At 32.5% G+C, this 12,320-nt stretch overlaps 1 protein-coding gene across 2 annotated transcripts; it reads right to left on the reverse strand.

Annotated features, from left to right (window-relative positions):
* Positions 1 to 689: 689 nt before the first annotated feature.
* HIT3 (HIS triad family protein 3) lies at positions 690 to 12,011 on the reverse strand. 2 transcript variants are annotated; one of them, XM_007028148.3, is made up of 5 exons: positions 11,752 to 12,000; positions 11,513 to 11,570; positions 8,500 to 8,589; positions 1,165 to 1,282; positions 690 to 1,047 (listed from the first exon to the last, which is right to left on the reverse strand). In XM_007028148.3, the coding sequence occupies exons 1-5, from the start codon at positions 11,883 to 11,885 to the stop codon at positions 980 to 982; spliced, it is 468 nt and encodes a 155-aa protein (XP_007028210.3). In that variant the 5' UTR covers positions 11,886 to 12,000; the 3' UTR covers positions 690 to 979. The 2 variants fall into 2 exon arrangements, with proteins under 2 accessions (XP_007028210.3, XP_088662632.1); XM_088806506.1 differs by lacking the exon at positions 8,500 to 8,589 and having other exon boundaries at positions 11,752 to 12,011.
* Positions 12,012 to 12,320: the final 309 nt, after the last annotated feature.

A 12,320-nucleotide genomic window follows, 5' to 3' on the forward strand; every position in this document is an offset into this window, starting at 1 on the left:
CAAAATTTCACACACATCATTGGTACAAACACTTAAATGGCACCGAAGGATAACGTTAGAAGTATACACCCCAAATTTTGAAAAAGCACATACAATTTACTCAGAAATTAATTGTAGTGAAAGTTATAGGAGAGTGTAAGAATCACTAATCGACTATTAACGATAAAGAAAATTATAGAAGGATTTAATCATTACTAATTATTACATTGATGTTGCTTGATCCCTTTATAGTTAGAGCAGTAATTAAAAAAATGAGAAGATAAAGGTAAGAATCTTACAACTTACAAAAATTTTAAAGATTAAAAACAATAAAAGAAACTTACAGTTCAATCAAGTCAAATCCTATTTAAAAACTTAACAAACCAGTTCAATCGAAAAATTGAAACGATTTGAGCACAAGAAGTTTTATATCTATTTCCGAACCAAAGAAGCCACATCCTTGATTGAACTGAAATCTGAGCAAGCCCATCTTGCTGGTTAAAATAGAATAATTCTAGAAATATAATAAAAATAAAACATTGCAGGAGAAGGCTTTAAGGAACTAACAAGGAAACCTGGGTGATTAAATTTTGATGTTTGAACAATTTATGTCAATAAAATGCAGCTGCTACCCTACCACTCTACTGTCATGTTTCGATATACATTCAAACACCGAAAGAGCTTGGTTAAGACAATTGCTCAAAGAACAATTTATGAATTCTAAACCATTTAATATGAAAACTAAATAGGAAGAAGGCAGGGAACAACTAAGCAGGCCATATTATCATTCCAAGCATTATTACTTCAACAAGGTTAATTAGTTTTCCCCTTTTGAAGAGCTGGTAGCCTTGAGTACAATGATACCGTTCACATCATTAGACATGAAAGCTATTTGTAACCAATCTGCTTTCAATTATTAACATTATCAACAGGCCACACAACAGACAATGCCCACTTCCATTAAATATGGTGTCCACCCTATATCAACTATAACTTCATCTTACCCTGGAGGCCAGTTCATTTGGCGCCCTCCAAGGAGGTGGACATGAATGTGATACACGGATTGACCTGCAACAGAACATACCCATATCAATAAAATTCTAAAACATCCTCAAGTTTCTCTCCCAACAGAAATGGACATTAATATTTCTCAATTAAAAAGTACATGGAAGGAAGAATACATACATCCTTGCGGGCCATCATTAATCACAATCCTGAAGCCATCTTCTAGTCCTTCCTGTTTCGCAACAAGCTTTGCAATATAAAGAAGGTGGCCAAGGATCTCACAGTGCCTCTCCTCAGCCTACAAAATAGAATTCACATCTATAAGACTACAGAGGGATCAATAAAGGAATATGGATATTCTCAATTATACCAGCGTATTTCAAATGTTGTGGCAAAAACTAAACCCCTCTGTTCTACAACAGGTTGGAGGCAACAAGCAAGTTTCAGCACAGGACAAAACCTAACCTTAAAACAGAATAAACTATAAGACTAACAGAGGGATCAAATAAGGAATATGGAAATTCTCAATTATAATAACCAAGGTTCTATAAATGCTTTGGCAAACCAAACTCCAAGTTTCAGATGCAGCATCGGAAAGGAAGAAAATTTACAAGGTAATATAATTAGTGGTCTGAAGCAGGTGTTTTTAAATAGCGGCCATCAGTAGCAGCAGCCACCTAAACTGCTATTGCCCACTATTAAAGTGGCAACAAAAATTCACAAATCTCACGGTAAGTGGTGTGGCCAGAATGGTGCATGGCCGTAGATTGCTCCTGATGGGCAGCTATGGCTGATTTTTGTCTTCTTGCATTTCAATTAGGGAAAAAACTGCTCTTCAATACAATCACAAGTCATCAAATAAGAGAATAAATGATCAAGTTGTACAGTTAGAACCCATCAATCTACAAATTTTATCTTTTTCTCCTAGAATTTCTTAAACAAACCTCAATAGCATTTGAGAGGACTTGCTTCCATTGCCACTGATTTACATTTTGGTAAGGTAGGTCTACTTTGAATGGAGAGGGAACGAGATTGGCAGTTGGCAGAGGGCAGTGGATTCCCTAGTGAGGATGTCGATGGTGTGGGCCATGACCAATGAGACTAGAGGGAGATGGAGATGATGAAGAGAGCTTTGACTTTTAGTAAAAAAATTAAAGAAGGAAAAACAGGGGCTCAGACATGCTTGACCAGGGTTCAAATGTTGCACTAATGTAGAACAAGTTGGGGAAAAGAGATATATAATAGAAATTTAGAGTGAAAATCTGACAGAAGCAATTAAGGAAAGATAGAGGAAATACGTAGGGAAATAGAAGACTCAGGGAGAAAACAAGTATACTAGATGATGAAAATCACAATACTCAATATCTTAAGATCTCAAATATTCATCATCCAAAACCTAATAAAAAATAAATAACATAGGTATTTATAACTAAATCAAAAACCCTAATAAAACACAAAATACCAAATATAACCATAAAATCCTAAATACTAGGAAAATAAGTAAAATATTAATCAACATATAAAAACCTGAATAATCTAAAATAGCCTACATATATGTAAAGGTTACTATCAAACGTTTGTAATATAAAACAAAGTCCTACATAACTTAATCACTCAACTAGAAGATTTCCATCCTCCACCATTCTCCCTTTGTTAGAGAAAACTCAACCTCAAGTTTTGAAAAAAAAGAAGCAAAACAAATTTCCAGCAAGATCCATTAATAGCAGTGTCAAACCTGATTTTCACTAGTGGCACCAACATCTTCAACAAAGCAACTTGCACCTCATTTTTCAGCACACTTGGAATGATAAAGTCACTAGAAGAACTATCATCAATAACAATGTGCTTAATCTCAATAATTGGAAGGATAAAACCAACAGATGAAGGATCTTCACTACACATCACTTGAAGTGTTCAGTTGCTTGGATAGCCACATATTGAGTTGCAAAACCTAGAGTCAGCATTCTCATTTCCCACAATTTCAACTCTAAGTAAATCATGTTGCATTAACTCATCAGTATCTGCCCCATGCATCAATCTCTTAATCGTTTTTCAACATTATTGTTCTTTTTGGCCTCAAAAATAAAGGATGCGTTTACAGCCATAACATCTTTAGCATGTTTTTCAACTTTCATTTTTATTTCTCAAACACATTGGAGGAACATACTAGAGATAACAAACTTGAAAGACAATCAAGGAATAATTTTCCCAATTGAATACATATTTCTCCAAATTGATCCTTCACTTCCATTAATATTAATCATACATGCATTTTAATCTCCAATTTTCAGGTACTTTCCTACTTTGAAGTGTATAATCTTTGAAATCGCGGTATTCATATTCTTGAAAGACTAGGATGAATATTCTCAAAGCCATATCTATTTCTAAAAGCAATCAACTGATCTTGTAAGTGCAAAGCAGCTACACAAATATCATACTCCAAACTCTCTATTTGCTACAAAGTAATCTTGTTAACCTCAAAATACAAATTTCATAATCTGACCACTTAGATTTTAGGGTAAAATACCCCCACCTCCCTAAATTTTGATCGAAATTACATAGACGTTCATTAGTTTTCAAAATGGACAATCCGCCTCAAAAAAATATTTTCCATTAGATATGTAGATTCAGTCATTAGTCAACCGTTAATGTCTTAGTCAGTTTAATGATATGACAATATTAAAAAGACAATTTTACCCTTAATTAATTTTAAAAATTACTATTATATAAAAGCTCCTCATCTACGGAGCACCGAGTGCTCCCCTTTGGGGAGATCAATGCTCCCTATTTTTTTATTTTTTTCAAAAAAAATAATTTTTTAAATTAATAAAGAATGAAAGGATATTTTAGTCATTTCATAATTTCTGTTAACGATGTTTGCACTCTTGGAGCGGAGTGTCTATTTCGAAAATTAATGGACCCGCTAGCAATTTTGATTAAAACTTAAGTAGGTAGAGGTATTTTACCCTAAATTTTACCTTTAAAGGATGGATCTGGCGAAATGAACCTCAAATTCCAATCGTTAAGTCAAAATTAGCAGATATGGAGGATTTGCAATAAAACAATTGCTGACATGGATTGACACATGCTGACGTGGCAAGTAATGTGTCAAATGACATCAGCAAACTAGGATGGTAGTCGGAGCATGGCTGTGCGAAGCAAGGTATTTGCAATTAGGGCTGTGCAAAATCAAATCGAGCCCAACCAATTCAAGTTCGATTTCCTCAGTTCGATTAGATAAGTATTCAATGATATCGGTTAATTAATTTCAGTTAGAACGATATTATTGGTTCGGTCTTCAATTTGGAGTTTTCCCAACCAAAGCAACCAAAGTCCATATTACTTATATAATGAGGGGTCCTTTGGGGCTTTCAATGGTTAGGAAATTATTTCCCTAATCTCCTTTGGCCCGTTGCTGCTGATAGCCAAAAATCCATCCCTCCTTCCTCTTTAACTCTCCCTTCTTGTAGCTCACCCTCACCGTCACCGCGCCCTCACCATTGCCTCCAGCCTGCATCTCCAACTAGTCACCAACCAGCAACTACCCATCCTCTTCCCCTTTTTTCTTGTAAAATTTTTTGTTCAAGTTCAGTTTTCGGTAACCAAACAAAATTCACCAAAGTAGTTCAATATTCGATTTTTCCATTACTAAAGGTCTTTGATTCAATTACGGTTTTTTCATAAGATGAATTTGATTTTTTCAATTTTGGGATTTTCAACACTGATTTCACCAAAATAACCAATTGCACAGCCTTATTTGCAACCCGACCAGCTTCATAGGGGCATGTGAGATGTTAACTAACAACATGATTTCATAGGTGAATCTGCACCAACTACTAAAACAAATGGTGGCTGTGTCTTTCTCTTACTACTAGATAACCACAAATATAACTACGGTTATTTTTTCTTTTTTAACGACTAGATAACTTTAATAGGTTTGCCCTCGACTAGTTATTATGGCTGTGCAATCGGTTAATTCAATGAAATTGATACTGAAAACCCCAAAATCAAAAAACCTGAATTCATCTTATGTAAAAACCAAAACCAAACTGAAGTATCTTTACTAACCCAAATACTAAACACCAAACTACTTTGGTGCACTTGGTTCAATTAACGAAAACCGAGCTTGAACCAAAAATTTACAAGAAAACAAGAGAAAAGGAGAAAAGGATGGGTGACTGTCGACTAGTGATTGGTCGGAGATGTAGGCTTGTGGCGATGGTAAGGGCATAGTGACGATGAGGGTGAGCTACGAGGAAGGGAGAGCAAAGTGGGGAGGAGGGATGGACTTTAGGCTGTCAGTAGCAAATGGACAAAGTGAATTAGGGATTTAATTTCCTAAGCTATGAAAACCCCAAATACCCCTCATTCTATAAGTAATATAAACTTGGGTTACTTCAATTACGAAAATTCCAAACTGAAGATGGAATCAATAATATTATTCTAATTGAAATTAATTAACCGATATCATCAAATGCCGATCTAACCGAACCGAAAAAAACCAAACTCACTTAAATTCAGTTCAATTTTTTGGTTTGGTTTGATTTTGCACAACCCTACTAGTAAGGCTTGCAACTTGGATTGATAGGTGATCAAACAACTGGACAACAACGAACAAATTTTCTCTGTACGTTTTATTTTAACAAACTTAGCTGGATCTTTTTTAGCAGATCTACAGGATAAGCTCATAGAAAAATCTCTTCTCAGCTCTGCTACCAAATTGACATAGAACAAGTAGGGGAAAAGAGATATATAATAGAAATTTAGAGAGAAAATCAAAGAAAAACATAAGCAATTAGGGAAAAACAGAGGAAATAGGTAGAGAAATATAAAACTCGGGGGACAACTAGAAAGGATAACTGCAAAAGACAATCACTACATTCAATATCTCCAAATCTGATATATTTATCACTTAACCAAACCTGAAATAACATAAGTATTTATTATTAACCAAAACCCAAATAAAATGCAAAACATCACATTACCTTGGCCATTCCATTCCAAGTCTCTTCCAAATGGAGGCACATTTCTATGGTTTGATTCAAATTTTGGTAGGGAATGACCATTCTGGTCAAAAGGCCTATCCAGATTAGAGTTGTCTCCACCAAGTTTTGCAATAGATGCTTTCTAGAGTGCTTTATTGCTAAGTAGGCTCCTCTTGTGGAAGAGCATTTCTACTACAAAATCAGAATGGGTTTGGCTCTCAAACTATTTTAATTTATGCAGGAAGTTAGTTTTAACTTCTAGACAAAGCTAGAAATCATAACTTCTCCAAAAAGTACTAATGTATAGCAATAAATATTTAATGATTTTCTTTTTACATTTTCATTTTACCTTTCTATGATTCATAAAATTATAAGCAATATAATGTCTACACTTATCTTTTTTTATCTAGCTTAAATTTTTTTATTTGATTTTATTTAATTTGTTAAAATGGTAGAAATAAATTTTATTCTATATCCAATTAACAAATAGGTTTCTTTATTTTATTTATTTCTTTCACTTTAAAACATATGATTTGGTTTAATAATGTTGAATCTTTATTTTATTTGTTTATAAAAAAAAAAAGCCAAAATTCTATCAAATAGTTTTCTATATCCTACTGTCTACATTATAAATTTAACAAACTCTATTTTTAATTTTCTTTACAGCACTTTTTAAACAACTTTACTCATAACAAAACTTCCTACAAAAGTTCCAACCAGGCCAAACAAGGTCTAAGGTTGCGTTTGGTATACGGGATTCGACTCACATTCCTTGCATTTTAATTGGGAGGAAGGACATTCCCATGCTTAGTATAAAATATACCCATTAGAATGTCATATGGGAATGTCCGTACCTTGACCAAAGGTAATGCAATGGGAATCACATTCCCATGACCTATTGGGAAAGTTTCATTTCCTCCATGACCGATTGGGAGGGCATTCCGATGGGTATATTTCATACCAAACATGGGAATGTCCTTCCTCCCAATTAAAATGCAAGGAATATGAGTCACATGAGATAGGGGAATAATAATTCACTTGCTATTTTAAATCTAATCCAATGATTTACGAACATTATTTTCTTATTTCCTAATTAAACAAATGGAGTTAAAGACAAGAAAAAGAGTAACAAAAGAAGACAAACGAAAAGCCTAGTACATAAAATAATAATTGATGTTACAGCCATATTTATACTATCCTATTCTTGCATCAATGGTACTGAAATGTAAAAAAATTCATCACTGGATTTGTATTTTTACTTTACACTAATTTAATCAAATCTACTGATTAGCTTTATAATTTTTTTGTTGTTTGAACTAAGTTTGGTGTTAATTTGATATGAACTTATTAGTTTGAATCTTACTAGTTAATCTATAATTTTTAATATTTAAATAATTAGTATTCAAATATTATGTTATTTTTGTCATTTATTATTTAATATTTATTATAAAAAAATTCAGGTCGAGTTGAAAAGTTTAACCAAACAAAGTAAAAACTAGGACAACATTTATGGGACGAAGGGAGTATTGCATCATTAGCTGCATTTTTTGTATAGATACTAAATCAATTCATTGGGGATACTTTTGAGCCTCACAACCATTTTTTATTTTCAAATAATCATTAATTAAAATTTTTTACAAAATCCCTTAACAGCTTTGAATTGGAGTATTTTTCAAATACATATTTATTATAATCTGATTTAATAAATATCTAAAATAATTCAAGTCAACGTTGAAAAGCTTTAACAAAATAAAAAGAAAACGTAGGACAATGTCTATGAGACGAAGGGAGTAGTGAATCATTAGTCACATTTTTTTGTATAGATACTAAATTACCTCATTTGGATACTTTTATGCCTTAAGTTTTCTCGGGTAGTCTTCCTACACGTGTTTCAATGATTGCAATGACTTGTTGATGAGCTTGTTAGTTCTAGCCTCAATGACACACTACTACTTTGTTCATAGGGTATTTTGTTCATAGGGAAGGTTATCGATTTTCCTACTTTTTGGCTTATCAAAGACGAGTGGCATTTGCAATTTAACTCTCCAAAGTTAAGTTTTTTCAACTAGGGTGAAAGATGGAGGATTGCTTTAAGGTCTTATTAGGGTTTTTCTTCTTTAACTAAGGATATATTTGGAAATTTGACTTTGAGTTAGGGATTTAAATCTTGTATCTATTAGTATTTGAATATCACATGCTAACGTTTTCCTCCCCATTGATTCTCTTCATTCCTCTCCCCTACTATCCTATTTAGGATCTACCCCCTAATACTCTCTTTATCATCAAAATTCCTCTACTTCTTTCCATTTCCCATTTAATTTTCAATCCAATTTTTATTTTCTCTTTCCCTGGGAAAGTGAAAAACACAAACCAAATCAAATTAACAAAAATTGATATAGTATTGGGTTAGTATAGTCTAAATTTTCTCCAATTCATGCAGAACCATGATTGTAATTTCCTCCATGCTAGAGGGAATAAATGCCCACTGTTCAATTAGATTTGAAGAAAAAAAACCTGAACCTACTTATACCTTAGACAATCCAGTTAGGCCATCCTTTGATTTTGGAATAATTAAAATGTGTGTAGGAGCCTGGGGAGCTATGTCCCTAAAAGCTAAGACCTACATACAAAAGAAAAGGCAAATAAACATGATGTTAGTGTAATGAATGGCTAATAAACTTAAATATAACGGAAAAGATTCAACATATCAAGCAAAACAAAACAAACAGTGACAGCATTTACAAGAACCTACTCCCAAATAAAGATAGAGAAGACAAACATGGTAATTCACACACAAATGATAGGTTCAATGCATTAATCATAAAATTCAAGAAAATAATAAATAAAATAAGATAACCTTCACAAATAGAAAGGAAATTAAGCCATCAAAAAAATGGAACTTTCAAATGCAGATTATGTTGTTGATGTATAAACATAGTTTATGGCTTTTCATGCTTCTCTTAAGTAAAGACATTTGAAATTTTAATTCCCACATTGCACTCAATGGTAATCATCTATCAAATATCAGTTTAAGATAACAAAAAGAAAAAAGTATCTAATCTTTGATTTCACTTATTAACCTGCTCAGAGTGCCAAAAAGCCAACCCTATCTGACCGAAAGTTATGAAAAAAGGCAAGGACACAAACCCAACCCTAAATCAAACTGATTACTATTTGCTTGCAAAGTAAATGAGACAAAAATTGATCCAAATTTGGAAGACCCACCCAAAACCCAACCCCATCCAGCATTGACCTCCAAAGTTAATAAGCCAAACCCAAAAACGGCTCAAAAAATAAAAAAGTAAAACAACTTAAACTCAACCAACTAGTCCAATTGCTACCAAACTTATAACAATAAACTGAAAGCAAAAAAGAAAAAGAGAGAGAGAGAGAGAGAACATATGAACAAATCAATGAAGATAAAGTTAACTTGATAGTTCCAAATGAAGTCGTTCATCAATCTATCACTATGCTACATTATCTTTTAAAGGTTCAGTACCATAATAAATTGTCAATGGCCTTCCTATCCAAGTCCATATAGAATTTAATTCCAATTCAATATTGCAACATGTACCAAAGATCTTAAGTGATACACTAGAATCTTCCAAATTTCATCTAAAAATAATCAACAAAAAAAGTTGAGAAACCAAACATGAAAAATTGCTTAAATGCATACACCGAATACTGGGAAGCTAAAATAGCATATACTATCATCAGAAATAGCATTTAAAGAAAAAGAAACCTTAAAACCATATTTCTTTTGTTACCAATAAGATGAGATCTTTTAATAGAAAGCCTTTTGTTTCTTAATTAAACAAACTAAGAGGCCAAATAAAGGCGCTAATCTAAATGTGTGAGAAAGATGAAGATTGAAGGTCAAGAAGCACACCAAACAAAGAAAAAGGTGCAAGATATAAGGTAGAGCAAAAAGCAACAACCATCACAAGAGGAAGAAAAGGTACATCAATGTTAAAATATAACATAAAATGTCAACGAAGGAGAGAGAAATAGAGAAAGTTGGTCATTTTTATGGAGATCAAAGTGTTTGACTAATAAGATAAATGGCAGATTAGAAAATCTTCACCAATACGATAGTTTAAAGCTTTTGGCCAATAAAAGGAAAAGTCATACCTAATTAATGATTTTTTATTTCTCAACTGTTTATCAAAGTTGAGAAACCAAAAATGTGTCATGTACCAGAGGGCAGTGATGTTGACTGCATTTTTGCCATTTTTTTTTATTCCAACAGTTAAAAAACAGTTTTTTTCACTTAGTCATAAAAGATAAAATTGGAAGAAAAAAAAAAACAAGAAAAGTTGCAGTCAACACAACTGCACTCTGGTACATGGCACATGCTGTTTCAATGGTAGCTATTTAAAACTTGTAAATTGGCAAATAGTGAGGTAGAACAAGGGAGGGAAAGAGAGAGAAACAGAGAACAGAGACTAAACATAGCAAACGAAGAAGAAATCACAGGAATCTAAGGAAAAATCTCATTTCATAATATCTTGATAGTCCAAAAGCTATTAGAAACTAAAACAACATTGATATTTCTGAAATACTTCCTAAACCCTCATACTTGATAGATAAATATACAATAACTGAAATATTATAAAATTTATGTATAAATCAATAATATAAATCCCTAATTATATAATTAATCCATGTGAATCTTCTAACCCCATCAATAGGCCTCTAACTAAGCTAAAGTCTTAAGCCATTTGGTCATATATTACTGAAACAACAAATGCGTAAACAACTCATTGGGAGCATGAAAGAAAACAAAAATATCCCCTCAAGCAAAACAATTGTTCTAATTAGTTTGTTACTTTTTTCCATATGCTTTATGATTTCCTAAGTCACAAAAAGCAAAATCATAACAGATTAAAATTGAGCACATGACTAAAATGCAATAACAATTTTAGTATGATTACTATAAACTAAAGTAAAATCATGCACATTTTTATCCAAATAGAAATTACAATTTAGATTTTTAATGCTTCAAAAATGTTATTTGTTATTAAATCCTAACACACTATTGCTTTTTGCTTCTAGCATCACCACGGCAGAACTTATATTCATAAATTGCTAGTAAAACAAAACAAAAAAAAAAACTCTAATGTGTCTTTCTAAGTTAGATGGTGGTATCCTACAAGTTTGACATGCATTATTTTAGCCCAAAAAAGCACCTACTTGTCGAAATGCACTAGTTCCAGGGATATCTCCGACTTAAAAGTGCGGGGACTGTCTGCATTTTACCCTCTTTAAGATAAACATTGAGTAGAGCTCAATAGTTGTAATTATGAATCGTTACATGTAGCTTAATTCACTTGAAAATAGAACAAGACAAATTTCCAGGTCGCTATTTGGGCGAGAGAGTTTGTTCTAAGATTCTACAAAGTTTAGGTACTGACTAGCCATTGGCAAGCATCTTCTGATGTAAAAACAAAAAGAAAAAAAGGGTTTATATCCCATCAAGCTCTGAGTGTAAAGGAGTAAAGTTGAGGATCATTTCTAAAAGTCCATTTCAGCATAAAACTAACCTTATCATCTTCATATACCACCTTAGACGGGATTTCCTTGTTGATGATTTTGTCAAATCTGAAAAAATAAGAAAGAAAATTAGGCAATCTAGTACTCTGTTCCAGTATTACTATGTTCTTAATCTCAATAAAAAAAAAAGAGTTTGCACAGAAGAAACATATATTTAAAATGATTAAAAGAATTAGAAAGAAAACAAAGAAATTGATTCGGAGAAGAAGAAAGAGAAACGTGGGATTACATGGTAGGAGAATCGGAGGGAACAGCTGCGAGGGCAGCTTCTTTCTCCGAAGCCATGAGGGAAGATTCCGAATGCAAATCAGTAAAATGAGAGCTCAAAACTAACAGTCGGCTCTTGTTTATTTCAGAACTCATCACTACCCTACTTTCTTCCTTGCTCTATTCTTTTGAGCTTGTGCACTCCCTCTAGTCCAATGAGACTTCTCCACGTCATCCTTCACCACTTTCTTCCTGATCCCCCATTTTGGGCATTCTCCACCATGGGTCGTGGGGTCTGATTCGCTTGACTTAAATTTTAAGCTAAAATTAAATTTTAAATAGGTTAATTAGTTTTTAAAATAAATACTTTATCTAAAATATAAATATTTTTAATAAAAGATATAAAAAAATTCTAATATTATTTTTTATTAATTTAAAAAATTATCATTATATAATTTTTACAAAAAACTCAAGGAGCATTGATCCGTGCTTTCAACTAGTCTTTGTGCTTTCTTTATTTTTTTAAAATTAATAAAAATTATATAATAATAATTTTTAAAATTAATAAAAGGTAAAATTATCTTTTCTTTA

The sequence above is a fragment of the Theobroma cacao genome, chromosome 5 (genome assembly GCF_053813885.1).
Source record: "Theobroma cacao isolate CCN51 chromosome 5, ASM5381388v1, whole genome shotgun sequence".
Taxonomy (NCBI): domain Eukaryota; kingdom Viridiplantae; phylum Streptophyta; class Magnoliopsida; order Malvales; family Malvaceae; genus Theobroma; species Theobroma cacao.

Coding starts and splice junctions, on each gene's coding strand:
- HIT3 (XM_007028148.3), bottom strand. CDS start 11,885: ATGAGTTCTGAAATAAACAAGAGCCGACTGTTAGTTTTGAGCTCTCAT. Junction 11,571..11,751: donor CCCTCCGATTCTCCTACCAT/GTAATCCCACGT, acceptor TTATTTTTTCAG/ATTTGACAAAATCATCAACA. Junction 1,048..1,164: donor TAATGATGGCCCGCAAGGAT/GTATGTATTCTT, acceptor GTTCTGTTGCAG/GTCAATCCGTGTATCACATT.